Below are 15348 nucleotides of genomic sequence, written 5' to 3' on the forward strand. Positions count from 1 at the left end.
CGACGACGCTACAATTTTGATGTTTATCTAAAATATATATAAATACTTGTGTGATATTGTTAATGACGGTTGTTTGTTTCTAGTGACACGGCAGTTTTCTCAAAAACGATTCGTTCGATTATTATTTCTTAAATCTTTCTCTCTCTCTCTCTCTGTTTCTTAATCCTCACGAATCGAACAGTCAGTCTCCTTTCAATTTTATTTTATTAATAAAACCATCCGGGGTGACACCTTAATTTGTGGCAGAGATAAACGCATATATATTTCGTGGTAGGCAACACAGGCTGGCTGGCAGGGAGGCAAGCAGGATTTTGATTAAAATGACACTTGACCCTTGGTGACACTGTTGGCAGTCAGTGATTGAACGGATTTTTCGAAACACGTGCGTTCGACTTTCGATGTTGTTGTTGTTGTGATTGCGTCCACGCAATACGTATATAAAGAATCCGTTCGTTTGTCGCGAAGAGGTTTTTTTTCGGGGGGAGGGGGAGGCATTAGGCCATTTTACGAAGTACCAAAAAAAGGAAAAAATAAGTCGTATATTTTTGGCGTTCGGATAAAGTTCATCGATGCGAACGCGTATTAATTTAAAAACAATAAATTATGAGATTGCACGTTTAAAAATCAATTTTTTTTTTTTTTTGATTAATTCGGTGACGACATTTTTGATGATGATGATGATGATGTTGTGACCCCCTCCTAGTTCTTCTCCTTCTTTTCTTTTTTTTTTTTCGATTTTACATATTTAAATTCGTTCGAGTCAAATAGTTGTGACCTGTTAAAACCATTAAGGAACTGAACTTTACAATAAAGGACAATTCCATTTTATAAATTATTAATTGTTGTTATTTAATAACGCACAAAAAAAGAAATATTTGGTCCTTGGATATTCATTCGATAGAAAAAAATATCGTTTTATTGATCCTAAGTAAAAAAAAAAAAGAAAAAAAGTGCGGGTACGTTAAGGACAGGACACAAAAGCACACACGCGCACACACAAACATTAATCGGGCAAAGGTGAAAATAATCAATTTAAAAAAAAAGAGAGAGAGAGAACTAAATATTTGCTGCTGTTGCTACTGCTGCTCCCGCCGCCGCCGTCGGTTCTTTTGATTTTATAATAATAATGATTATTATTGTTATTGTTATTTAATTTCGAACGTTTAGAGAAAAAAAAACCGTTCGGTCAATATTTAAAAAATTAAATAGACCAACTTTGTACGACAGATTGTTATGAAAACGTTCACCTTGCTAAAAGATTCACAACTTGTTCATTTTATTTATTCTAATGTTTTCCACCATTTTTTTTCTTTGCTTATTTGTGAAAATATTTTGAAAACGACAGGCGGATTTTTTGTGAGCAAAAAAAAAAGCTAAACGAGACGACAGCCAAATGGTAGATTTTGAAAAATCGAACGGGAGAGAGAGAGAGAGGGAAGAAAAAAGTTAAGGATGATAAAATTTAAACTCGGTCGAATCTGTTAATGGCGACGGGGGGGAGAGAGAAAGAAAGAGAGAGTTTTTTTTTTTTACACCCCACGACAAGAGACATCATCGGAAAACTGCCATAATATTTCAAGTTATTTTCAAAATGGCGGTAATTGCTAAAACCGGGAAGGAAATGACAAATGTCTTGGCTATTTTATTATTATTATTATTAATATTTTCGTTTTTTCTCTCTCTCTCTCTCTCTCTTTACCAGGGTTACTTAGGTTAATTGCTTTGGGTCAAATTCATATAATTGAATAGGGTCACTCAAACCATTTGCCCTCGGAAAATTATGATATCATTCTTGTTATCATTCGGCCATTGCGCGACTTTTCTTTCTTTGTTTTTCTTTCTCATTAAATGACATTCAATTTTTTTTTTTTTTTGTCACCACTCTCGATGCGTGTCCATTTCCATTATTAGGTCCTTTTCGAGTCGCACAATCGTGTTTAAAAAAAATACACGCGCACACACGCACACATTTTATTGTTATTATAATTAAAACCGCCATATTTGTTTTATGTCTTTTATTCGTTTGTATTTTTTTTGCTTTTAATCGGGCGTTACATTCATTTATTTATTTATTTATTTACTGATGATCCGAAAGATAATTAAAATTAAGAAAATGAAAGAGGAAGAAGATGATGGAGTGAGAGAGAGAGAGATGACCAAGGGTCGATTCGTATATGGTCGTCGGCGACCGGTCCCTTCCTATTTAATGGAGAGAAATTTAACCATCTTGTGCTAATCTTGATCAGTGTCCTTCTCTCCTTTTTCTCCTTCTCCTTCCACGACTTCTGTAAGGAAACAATTTTGGACTTAATTACACAAATTACAAATTCTATGAATAGAGGAGAGTGAGTGAGAGGAGAAGGTTTGCTACCATATTTTTCCTTTTTCCTTAACCAAATCGTTTCCTTTTCTCATTTTATTTTCTTGTACAATTTTCCGCTTTAATTGATTGTTTCCTTTTGGTTTCGAAGCCTTTTTTAGGTTTGTTTGTTTCGCTTTTTGTTAGAGCTTATTACATAAATCAGGGGACTCAGTATATAAGAAGGAAAAAAAAGGTAAAATTTAAAAGGTCATCGATATCGTTTAATTTTTTGTTGGTTATTCGTTAAAGAGAAAAAGGTTTTTCGTTCGGGTTGTTTAAAAACAAACCGAGAATAATAATAATGATTTGACTGGGCAGTGCAATACAAACAATGTTCGACATCTTCCAGCTTTGCCAGTTAGCTAAATTCAACACCCTAAAGGTGTTCGTTGAAAGTTACAAACAACAACAACAACGGGCGTCAAATTATTTTGTTAGTTCGACCAAATTCCCTTTGATGTTTTTTTTTTTTTTATTTCCTTCGTGCTTTCTTTTTCTTTCTTTCTTTCCTTCCGTTTGTTTTTAATGTTTTTTTTTTCTTCATTCACACACGCGCGCGACATCGTTTTTTTTTTTTTTAATTTCGTATCACCATCAAATTTCACGAACAATTATATTTTTTGTTCAGGTTGTTGATGATGCGAGTCGGGAAAAAAAAAGAAAAAAGTAAACAGGAAAAACGCGATTGGGAAATTCAAAAATTTATTTATTTATTTATTTATAAGCAAGCAAAAGAAAAATGGCATTTTTAATTGTTTATTTACATTTTTTTTTTTTTTAATATAAATTCTCGTGTTTATTTGTCTTACGTCCGACGAGGAAAAAATACGACAGCGGTGGCGGCAGCAGCAAAAAATTTTTTTTTTACGTGTCAATTTTTAAACATATCAAAAATAAAAAAAAATTCGAAAATTCGTTTACGAATTACGCAAATTTATTTATTTATTTAAAATTTTCCGTTTATATAAATATATTTTCCCGTCGGTTAATAATAATAATAATAATTCGCATCGATTTAATTTTTAACGAAAACGAAATTTTAACCGTTAAAAAAAACAAACGCGAGAAAAAAAATGGAGTACGAATGAAATACGGAAAATAATTCGATGAAAAGTCTTTGTTGTTGTTGTTGTTGTTGTCATTGGATGACTAGAATAAGTGAAAGAGAGAGAAAACTACACCTTTTTACAAACAAAACCACGTGACTTCATTGATGAGCTCACCTGTCTAGACACATCGACCCAGGTGGAAACTCCACCTTCACAGGTAAACGAACCAATAGGATTTCACGTGTCCTGCGCGCCGACACAGGTGAGAGGAAAAATATGAATGAATTTTCCAATACGCGTTTATCGAATGAATGAATGAACGAATGATAGTATTCGGGATTTTTAAATAATTAAAGCCTCACCTTTTTTTTTATTACGCGCGCGTATTTGTTTTTAAAGGGATTTTCGATTCGGAAAATTTTTTTGTTTGCTTTAATCATTTAGGAAAAGTCATAGAGTAAAAAAATTAATAGTTGGTAAAGGGTTTAATTTTTTTTATGTGTTTTATTATTAGTTTTTTTTTTTTTTTAAGGTATGGCGTGTACGTTTAAAAGAGAAAAGTTTTTTTTTTTCGAATTTATATTATTATTGATCTTTAAAAATAACTACCAAGAGAGATTAGGGTTTTTTTTTTTTTTTTTTTACTTTGATCGTCGAGCCTTCTGTTTTCAACAACTGTCGCACCTGCACGTAAAATACACTCTGCATCCTTTTTTTTTTTTTTTTTTTTAAAAAAAGCTGGCTGTTCCAAAAAAGAAAAAAAGAAAAAAAAATTGTTAACATCTGCATGTACGTTATAGTAGAAATTGCTTATTATACAGTCTGAGATTGTGTTGGGTAAAATAATCAAATTTAAATATTAAATTTGTAATTTGCACGACGCTCGCGTTTCGTATGTGACAAAATGCGAATGAAAAAAAAAAATTAAAATATGTTCTCGATTTTATTTAAATGTTACGAATTAAAAAAATGTCGTGGTTTTTGACAAAAGGAAGCGTTTGTGATGACACATATCGTGTACTTACCTACGATACGCGTGACGAAAAAAAAATTTTTTTATTTATTTATTCGTTGAAAATAACCAAACAAACGGGACGACGAGAAACAAAGAAAGAAATAAATAAAAATGTTTTCTTGAATAGATACCTTCATAAAACCTGAAATATAAAGGTAATCTGTTTTTCTTCAAACCCATAAAAAAGTTTCTTAAGAAAAAAAAAAAAAAAATTTTAAAACATTCTTCGGGGCCATTCATTCTTTTCAATATGATTTTTTTTTTTTACAACTTGGCATTGAATGATTTCTGACAAACATATAGAGACAGAAAAAATGGTGGTGGTGATGGTGGTAGTAGTAGTAGTGGTGGCAGTGCTAAAGTTTTTTATTTTGAATGTCACATAAAAATTTATTTCGTGCCACGTTTTTCGTTTATTTATACCTGAATTTTTTTACAAACAAAATCACCTTGCCATTTTTTTTTTTATCACCGGAAATCGTATGCGAAAAAATCACGTTCAAAAAAAAATTGAAAGAATAATAATAATAAGAAACCATTTTTAAAAAACGTTTTGTGATTCGAAGGTGTTTTCCCTTTATTGTTACCTGTATCAGCCAGTCACGAACGAGTAGATAATTTCATTCAGGTAGATAATAAATGACAGGTATGTCGGACAGGTACGAATCTTAGCTCCTCCTCCCTTTCAATTGTTGATTATCAATCAATCAATCACCTTCTTCGTAGTTTTGTAATAAATATGGCGGAATTGCGGTATTTTTTTTATTAAAAACGTAAATTAAATTGAATCATAGAGTAAATAAACGTTTTATTTTATTATTTTATGATTTGATCATGGATAATAAACATGAAAAAATGTTTTTTCGGTACAAAAACTTTTTTAAAATGAATTTTTCATTCGTTACGATAATAATAATAATAATGACGGCATCGATGATGATGATGATGATAGTTTCTTAGAATTTAATTTTTGAAGAAAAGAAAAATGTCAAAGATTATTCTTATGGTATTTTTTTATTTTTTTAAACAAAAAAAAAAATAAATAAATAAAATAAATTTCTGTGAGAAAGAACCATAAAAGAAATTTTTTTTTTGAAGAAGAAAATGGTGGTGGTGGGTGTTTTACGGCGTGGCAGGTGGTGCAAGAGGAAGGTTCGAAAAAAAAAAAAAAACGTGACATTTGAATGATGAGCAAGGTTTTCAAGGTTTTAACACAGGTATAGCAGCAAACACCATATTCAGGTATAAAGTATTCAGTCAGTCATAAAACTAAGGCGGACTCAGAGGTGGGACTTTTTATACCTGCTCGCCTTTTTTTTTTTTTTTTTTTTTAACATGTTTCTGTTAATGCGTTTTGTGTTCAGATTTTTAGGCTAAAAAATTACAAACAGAAATTTTGTGTTGTTTTTAGTTTTTTCTCTCTACTCCCCTTCCCCCTCTCTCTTTCTCTCTTTTTTTTCTTTCATTATTTATTTATTTTATTTCTTTCAAAAAGTTTCGAATTTTTTTGAGAACGAAAAAATAATATTTCTTCTGCTTTTTTTTTTAAATTTAATTTTACACACGTTGGACAACAACAACAAATTTCTTTTCGTTTCGTTTGTTTGTTTTAAAAATCAGGTTTTTATAATGTTGACGTTTATTTATTTATAAAAATTAATTGGAAAATGATGATGATGATTAGTTCACGTAAGTTTATGCGTTTTATTATTTTTTAATAAATTTATCGTTAGAAAAGAAAAAAAATGGCGGAAATAACGAGAAACGAAACGTTTAATTTTCTTTTTTTTTTTTTTTGCTTGATTATATGTATGAGAATCAATTAAATGTTTCTGTCGTCGAATCGAATGTCATAAAAATCACGACAGCTTTTTTTTTTCAAATGTTTCCGATTTCTTTTTAAAATGTCTGATAGAACAGACAGTCAATCCTTTTTTTTGATTTTTTCGACAGACGCGAGTCAGAGATGTAAAGTTTTTTTTAAAAAAAAATTAAAGTAATTATTACTCGTATAAAATTATTATTATTATTATTATTGTGTTATTAATTTTGAAGGCGAAAAAAAGGAAAAGGTTAAAAGGTTACTATGGGTGGTGACCTTTTATTAAAAATTAATTTTTTCACAATACTCTCTCGAGGCATTTTTATAAAAAAATTCATTAAACTTTTTTTTTTTGGGGGGGAGGAAAAGGGGGAAGGGAACGCGAGAAGTAAAAGAAAAGTAAATTTTCAAATTATTGTTTTTCCCCCTTCGAATTTACTTCCGGTTTTATCGCCATATTTATATTGGAAATTTTATTTTGTAATTTTTTCTGTCAAGCATTTAAAATTTAAAAAAAAAAAAAAAAATCATTTAAACCGTCCGATTCGGTTATTTGTTTTTTTTTTCTCTCTCTCTTTCTCTCTCTCTCTTTCTTTCTCTCTCTTGTATTGTATTATCTGTGCGTGTGTTTTTTTTTTTTTTTTTTTTTTTTTTTTTCATTTCCTCAAAGCGATTTTTTTTTTTTTTTTTTAACAAATAACCATTCAATTTGGTGAAAGAGAGATAGAGATAGAGAGAAAGAAAGAAAGAAAGAAAAAAAGAAAGAGAGAAAGAATGAAAAAAAAAAAAAAAATAAAGAACTTTCTCGTTTCCATTTGTTCTGGCTAATAAATAGAAGTGTAAAAGGAAACATGTCGAAAACTACAGAAAGCTAACTTACGTCAATCAAACGTTCTATGATGGGTGGCCTAAATTTCTTTTTCTAAAAAGAATTTTTTATTTATTTATTTTTTATATAAGTTAAAAGACTAATACTAATAATAATAATAATAGAAAATAATCGTCAATTATTTTTCTTTTGTGATTTGAAAAAAAAAAAAAAAATTTTTTTTTTTTACGAATCAGGTACGTTTTTTTTTTTTTAAAAAAGGAGGAGTGACCAAATTAATCGATAAGAGAGAAAAGGCAACTCCTACGGTTTTTCAAACGCGAAAAACTGTCATGCTCAGGAAGTTTTTCTAAAGAGAGAAAGAGAAAAAAGAGGTTAATAGAAAAAGAGAGAAAGAGTGAGAGAGAGAGAGAGGGAAAACCGTGAGAAATCGGTAAACGGAAATTACTGTGTCGAAATTTTTTCGTTTTTTTCGAAAATAGCCAATGAAAAAATAAATAAATAAATGAAAACGTTTTAAAAAAATTTTTTTTTTAAATCTCGTCTCTTATATACGAATACAATGACCGATAAAAAATTTCATTTTTAACGAGAAAGAGAGAGATAAAGATAGAAAGAGAGAGAGAGAGAAAGAGAGAAAGTCAAATGACTGATTTGACGTGAATTTTACGCTTTTTTTTCTCATTCGATTTTTCACATCGAAAAATTGATTTTTTATTTTGTTTATTTATTTAAAAAATTTATTAAAGACGTGCCATTTTATGTAGTCTCCTAACTCCCCCTCCCCTCTTCTCCTCCCCCCGAAAAAAATATCCTTTTCTGGAAATTTCTAATAATAAATTTTCGGCACGAAAAAAAAACGCATCATTTCGATGAATCGAATGTTAATTTTTTTTTTTTTTTTTTTTTTTACGTGGCGGTAGACAAATAAAGGTTTTTTTTTACCGTTTGAAATTTTATTATTATTATTATTATCGTTTTCGGCTTGCGAATTGACACAGAAGAAACGGAAATAGATTTTTTTTTTTTTTGCATTCGTTATGAAAGATCGACGAGAACTCTTCCCCTCTTCGAAATCTTTTATTTTACCGACAGATATTTAACGTAGCAATAATTTTACACATATACGATTTGTTTCGGGTTTACGATGTTTGTCGTTTGTCGTTTGTCGATTTTTTTTACCGTTGCTTTTAATTTAAAAAAAAAAAAAAAAAAAAAAGCGAGAAAGAGCGAGAAAAATTTTCGTATACGTATTTTATTAAGAAAAATTGATTCTTTTAAAATTTAGTTCGGAAAATGGCCGCGACAGCGCTAAAATTCAATTTTGAAAACTGTTTTATCGGTTTTTTTTTTTGGAAAAGATCAGTCACGACCATATCCGAGAAAACTTTGTTTAATTTTTTTTTTACATAATCTTATTATAAGAAATAATAATAATAATCAATGTTACATTATTAAAGTTGTTTTCTGTATTGTTAAGAAAATGGGAAATGGTATAATGGAAGTATCCAAAAAATTAAATAAAATTTTATATATTCAAAGAAATCGACCGGATAAAAAGTAATAATAATAAATTTTCTAATTGTAGTTTTAATTTATTTTCAGTTCCACTTTCTCCGGCAGCAGTTAAAGCCTTGGCAGAAGCAGAAATTACTAATCCGGATTATTTTATAAAATGTCTTCATTGTCAAAAAGCTTATCCCGGTCTTCAAGCTCTCAGGGATCACATCGAAGCAGATCATCTTGGTAATTTGTCACCGAACGAAGCTCTTTCCCCCGTTCAAGGGTCTTATTCTCCAGCTCCAGTTCCAGTGCAAGGAGGTCTACATGCTTGTTCTCAGTGCAGCGTGTCATTTTCAACAAAAGACCAACTTGAAAAACACGAATTGCTTCATTCGCCGAATGCACAAGTGGTAAGAGATACATAATTTTTATTATCTTGTAAAAAAAAAAAAAAAATTACCTGGAATGTAATGTTTTATTCCCGACCGAGTTAATTGGTCCCCCAGACATTAAAGTAAAAAAAAAAGAGAGAAGATTCAAATGAAAATCAAACAAACGGGGGGTGAGGAGGTATGACAGAGAGAAAAAAAGAAACGTTCATTTACAAGATCGCTCACATCCCGACATTTACGTTGACAGGTTTTTTTAATCTAATCTTTACGTCGAAGGGATCCCACATGCAAACTTAAACATCGTCTTATGCCTCCCCGCACAATTCCTACTCCCTAAAAAAAAAAAAAAAAATAAAATAAATAAATATTCTCAATTTCATAAAAATGTTACGACGAAGTAAAAAAAAAAAAATAGTCGGTCGTCGTCGCCGCCACCTTTTATCGTTTAATTTTTTTTTTTTTTAATTGTCTATCGGTTTTTTTTTTTTAAATATTTATTTCCGGTTTGTAATTTTTCAAAGGTTGGCAGCAACAGTAAGGAATCAATCGAATATTCTTTATTCCATTGATAAAAAAAATTTTTTTTTTTTTTGAATCGGTTTAATCGATGCCGGATGACAATGTTTAACTCTCTCTCTCTATCTCTCTCCTTCTTTAATGCTATCATTTAATTTTTCATAAATTATACGAAAACGTCAAAATAAAATGGAAAATTATTATTATTATTATTTTCTAGAACTTTCCCCCGTTTTCCGCGATTAATAAATAAAAAAAAAAAAAAAAATTTTTGCGTTTTATTATTATATATGTGGGATACGTTGATTGTTGTAAAATTTATTACTTATTATTTCATTTAATTCAACACACGCACTCTCAAATCATTTAATAATAATAATAATAATAGTTTTAAAACCCCTCAATGGAATCCGTTAAATGCGTTTTAAAAAAATTTTTTTTTCGGTAAGAAAACCTGAAACCTGGAGAAATAAAAAGAATATTATTATTATTGTTAAAATATTTTGCGGTGGGGGTAAACATTTACAACTCATGGAGAGAAAAGAAACAAAAATGTGTTTTCGACCGAAAAAAAAAATGAAAAGGGAGGTTAAGGTAAAGGGAGGGAAGGGGGGTAAAAAAAAAGAGAGGAAGAAGTTACAAAAAGGTCACACACACATCACGAAGCTATATGTGGAAGGAATTTTTTTTTTTTTTTTTTTTACTAAAGATTCCACCTAAATGAAGAAAAACGTTAATATCTACACTTTGTGCGTATGTGCGTGTGTGCGTGTGTGTGTGTGTGTGCACTTGACTATCATTAACTCGAAGGTTTGTAATATATTAAAAAAAAAAAAGACTATATCTCTACCGCATGCGCATTTTAGTTTTTGTGTGTGAGAATGTTTTTTCTTTAAAACGAAGATATCGAAAAGAAGATAGATGATGATGATGATGATGATGATGACGACTACCTGAAAGAAAAAAAAATTTTTTTAAATCTTTCTTGTCACCTCCTCTTTTTTCTCTCTCTCTCCTTCCTTTACCTTTTTACCAAAACCGTTTTTTTTCTTTTCCAGAGGTTTTAAATTACAAAATGAGTTTTTATTAGACATCATCATTATATTAAAAACGGATTTTTTTTTGACCGTACGCTAAACAAAGAAACAACCAATACCGTGTTTTCTATCAAGTAAACTTTTGTTTGTTTTTTGTCTTCTCCTTTTTTTTTTTTTGGAGGAGGAAAAAAAAAAGGTGGTGTAGATTTTTGTCGTCTTCTTACGTCAAATTTAAACAACAACAACAATATATATCTATTTAGTAAATTTTTAACAGAAAAATTACCACAAAAGAAAAAAATTTTTGTCTTCTTCTTTGTTGTTAGAGAGTGAGTAGGTTTTTTTTATGGATTTTTTTTGCCTCGATTTCTATTGGTCGACGTAAAATTTCGGCGGCATCGTATTTTTTTTTTATTTAATGCTTATTTAATATTTGTTTTCCGTCGTTAATGCTGTTGTTGCTGTTGTTTTTTCTTCTTCTCTGTAATATATTGCGAAACACGACGACGACGACGACGATTCACACAAAAAAAGAAAAAAAAATTTATGATGTGTCTTACAAATGAATCTTTTTTTTCATTATTATTATTATTATTCACACCGGAAGATTATTTATTATAACAATTTCAATTACTTGTTACAATTTCTTATGATTTTGACCTAAATTATTAATTTAATTTTTTTTTGTTTGTTTGACGAAATAATTACGAAATCAAAAAAAAGGATTTTTTCTCTTCTATTAACGGTTAAGAAAATGAATTTTTTTTATTATTATTATCATTATTATTAACTATATTTGATGAGAGGAGGAGGGGAGGGTCATCATTCTCTTATAGATACAACGACAAGTGTATATGATGATGATGATGACGTCATATGATTTTTATTAATAAGTTGCGCAGCTGCGTAATGTAGCTTTTTCATGGACTTTTAAAATCCGTGGGAAGAATAAGTGAGAGAGAGAGAGAGAGAGTTACCGTATTAAAAAATTATTTCATGTCGGTTTGTTCATCTTCATTTCTTCTCCTTCTACTCCAGGTTCGTCTATCTTTTTCTATCGTTAATGTAATTTTTTTTAAATGTTTCATATATCACGTGAAGTTTTTTTTTTTTTTTTTCAATAATAATGCGTCTCGTTCTTTCTTTCTCTCTCTCTCTCTCTTTCTGTTTTTTCCATATTTATACTATTAATATTTTGAGGTGCTTGACACCACTTTATTAATTTTAAACATTTGACGTCCTTATTTTTGTAAAAAAAAAAAAAAAAAAAAAAAATAATTTTTGTATATCCTGCGTTTTTATAAAAGAGAGGAGGATAATATAAAATCATAAATTTTTTATTTCAATGTAAAGAAATCGAGTGTGTGTGTGTGTGTGTGTGTGTGTTAGCCTGATATTATTGTAATCGCAGGATGAATACACCTACAATTGTTACATGTTTATTTGATAACAAGTTGAAAAACTGTCACGCTAAATGAATAAATTAGAGACATGTCGTGGAATTGAAAAAGAAGAAGTTATATGTAGAGAGAGAGAGGTATTCATAAAAAAAAAAAAAAAAATGGCGTAGAGCTTTAATAAAAGCGGCAAGTTAATTGGTCTTCCGCCAAAAAAACCTTTAAAACCGCACGATTTTTTTTTTTTTTTTTTAGGGCAACAACACATAACGACCGCCTTAAGCACATAAACCTACTTACTTCCTTTAATTAAATAGGAAGTTTTCTCTCTCTCTCTCACTCTCTCTTTACTTTATTTTATTTTTTTTTATTTATTTTACAGTAAAAAAATTTTTTTTTTTTTTTACTGTGCTAAATTTAAAACGTGTCTTGACACATAATTGTAAATATGCATGTCTAATGTAAAAAGACTCACATGTCTGAATCGGTTACCATTTTTTTTTTTTTTTTTGTTCTCCCCATCTCCCCATTTTATTTTTTATTTTTTTCTTAAAAATAAAATAAAAAAAAAAAGTATCTTTTTTTTAACTAAGGGTAAATTGGTAAATGATTTTTTTTGTTCTTCTTCTTTTTTTTTTTTTTTCACCTCCTCGAACTTATTCGATCCTGATTTTATCATTATTATTATTATTATTGTTTTGTTACGTTCGAATGACAAACAATAATAACTCGCGATGGTTAAACATAAAAAAATTTTTTTTGTGTTCGAAACACTTAATGTCTGCGGTTTTTTTTTTAACGCCTTAAATTCTTGGTCGGTTTAATAAGAACCGTATGTTGCCCCCCCTCTCTCCTTTCCCCCCATCTTTTATTTTTTTTAGCCAACCGAAATCATCGTTTTTACAAATGATAATGATGATTTTTTTTTATGGGATTTTACACGAGTTTTTTTATCTAATGAAAAATTGATATTGGATAACATAAACGTTATGTTTTGTTTGTTTTTTTGAACACACAAAAAATTTATTGATCCGTGTATCCGGCGGGTGTTTTTGTTTGTTCTTAATATTATGAATCCTTTGTGTGTTTCGCTCTCTCTATCTTTCTCTATATTTTTTCAAAAATAAAGACATCATTTGATTTCGTCAACACAAAATGGAGACGTGATGGTGATGACGTAAAAAAAAATTAATCGGTCAGTTAATAATTATAAAAAAAAATTTTTTTTTCGTGTTGTTGTTGTTGTTTGTTCTCTTCTCCAGTAAAAATTTTATTTTCTGTTTATGGAACATGTCAGAGAAAATGGATTTAATAAAACACACATGCCAGCACACTTTTTTCATCATTTTTTTTTTCTTCTCCATTTAGGAGTTACATATATTTAATTATCTTATTTGTTATTATTTCTATGAAGTGTCACATTTCTCGGTAGCCTTGTTAATAAATATTGTTGTGGTTGAGATAAGTTGTTTATTAAGAGGAAAGTGTCGAGGCGGTTTCCTGTTTACCTCTCAACCACCAACGTGATTAAATTTTTTTTTTTTTTTAATTTTTTTGACTTTGGTTTAATCTAATTGTGTTTTTTGTTTCTCTCTTTTTTTTTAGTCTTGTAAAGTGTGCAACAAACAATTTGCTAACGTTTACCGTCTTCAAAGACACATGATCTCACACGATGAATCGGCCGTTTTAAGAAAATTCAAGTGCCCGGAATGCGAAAAAGCTTTCAAATTCAAACATCACTTGAAGGTAAGAGAAGAATACGACATTAAATTTTTTAAATTTATTTATATATATAAAAAGTTTGCTTTTGTTTGTCTGATGAATTCTAAAGGTTTTGGTTTTGTAGAGGTGAAGGGTCACGTTAAATGATTTTTTTAATTTAATCAATTATATCTATTTTTAAATTGGCGGATCCCGTTTTGAATCGGGTTTTTTATTCTTCTTCTGAAGAAGAATGATTGTTTCGTATCCATTAAAAAATTTAGGATTGCCCAATCGAACGAACAATCGATAGTCTAGAATGAGCCTTAAAATTTAAATTAAAAAAAAAAAAATTTTGTTTCGTTGGCTCCCCGAAAAATTATTTACGCCAATTTTTTTTTTTTTTTTTTTTTCGAGCGTCACGTCAGAGATTTGTATTTTTATTAAATGACAGATTTTTAGTATTATTTTTCTTTTTTTTTTTTTGGTTAAGGGTTTTTTATTACAACTTTATTGATTTTAAATTAACAGGAACACATCCGTATACATAGTGGTGAAAAGCCCTTTGAATGCGCAAATTGCGGAAAAAGATTTTCCCATTCTGGATCTTATTCAAGTCACATGACTTCTAAAAAATGCTTAGTGATAAATCTAAAAGTTAATAGAGGAAGAGGTGGTGTTGGTATGGACAAAAGTCAAATTAACAGAAACATTGGTGGAGGTTCAAAAAGAAATATCACAAATAATAATAACAATAATAATAATAATATTAACAGCTTAAAAGCGAATTTAAATTTGAACAGTAACATGAGCATGCCATCTAACAATTCCTTCCCAGGAATTATGCCTAAATACGGTGATGCGACGGCAGCATTTTTCTCCGCAGCAGCTCCGCGTTCCGCTTTCCCATCGCCCTCGCCATCGGGCTTGCATCCTTTTTACATGGCAACAGCTCCGACGATGCATTTAAATAATGCTGCCATGAGAGCATACGGTATACCCGCTCTAAGTCATTTTCTCGAACAGTTTGCAACACCGTCCAATATATTGACGAGTCCTAAAAAAGAAGCGGACGATATTAAAGAAGAAAAACAAGAAGAAGATTCGAAGGATGAAATTAAAAAAGAAATAGATTTAAGTAATGAAAATAACGAAGGAGAAGAAGAAGAAGAAGAAAAACCAAATGAAGTGAAAATAGAAAAACCAGACGAAGAGGAAAAAGAAATGAAAGAACCTCTTTCACCGGTACCGAGCAATTGCGGAGGAGATTTAGAAGCCGTGAAAAGAATTCTCGAAACCGTCAATGCCACCGTCACAAAACAATTTTTACATGCCAATATGCAAAAATTTACATCTTCTCCGTCTGGCAGCAGTTGCGCGAGTGCACCCTCTCCTACCTCAGAAGAAAAACCTAAACAAGAGGTAGAAGATTTTGAATGCAGGCATTGCGGGAAAATATTTCAAAACAAGGTGGATTATCACCAGCACGAAAGATATTTGTGTGAGAGCATTCAAAAAAGTGAAGGATTAGCGGCAAAGTTAGAGGACGTCGCCAGTGGTAAAGGAGATGAAAACGTTTGCAGTGGAAGCGAAGACGAAGATGTTAAAGAATGCGAAGAAGAAATAGAACGAAACGAAGATGGAGGAATCACAATTACGACTACGACTCAAGAAGGTGGAGTCGATGGCAGAAAAGTTAGAGTTCGATCATTGATAGCCGATGAA

General features: G+C 30.1%; 1 protein-coding gene across 1 annotated transcript in view; it reads left to right on the plus strand.

The window, feature by feature from the left end:
- Window positions 1–8560: 8560 nt before the first annotated feature.
- Window positions 8561–15348, plus strand: part of Phum_PHUM017930 (zinc finger protein, putative) — a gene marked incomplete at both ends in the record, with an annotated part of 8104 nt that continues 1316 nt past the window's right edge. The window contains 6 exons of the mRNA XM_002422778.1: window positions 8561–8570; window positions 8683–8990; window positions 13528–13668; window positions 14155–14344; window positions 14462–14761; window positions 14831–15348. The exon at window positions 14831–15348 is cut by the window's right edge and continues 717 nt beyond it. Of these exons, the coding sequence (XP_002422823.1) occupies window positions 8561–8570; window positions 8683–8990; window positions 13528–13668; window positions 14155–14344; window positions 14462–14761; window positions 14831–15348 (1467 nt within the window). The remainder of the gene's footprint in view (window positions 8571–8682; window positions 8991–13527; window positions 13669–14154; window positions 14345–14461; window positions 14762–14830) is intronic.

Source organism: Pediculus humanus, genomic scaffold, assembly GCF_000006295.1.
Source record: "Pediculus humanus corporis 1103172107372 genomic scaffold, whole genome shotgun sequence".
In the NCBI taxonomy this organism is placed as follows: domain Eukaryota; kingdom Metazoa; phylum Arthropoda; class Insecta; order Psocodea; family Pediculidae; genus Pediculus; species Pediculus humanus.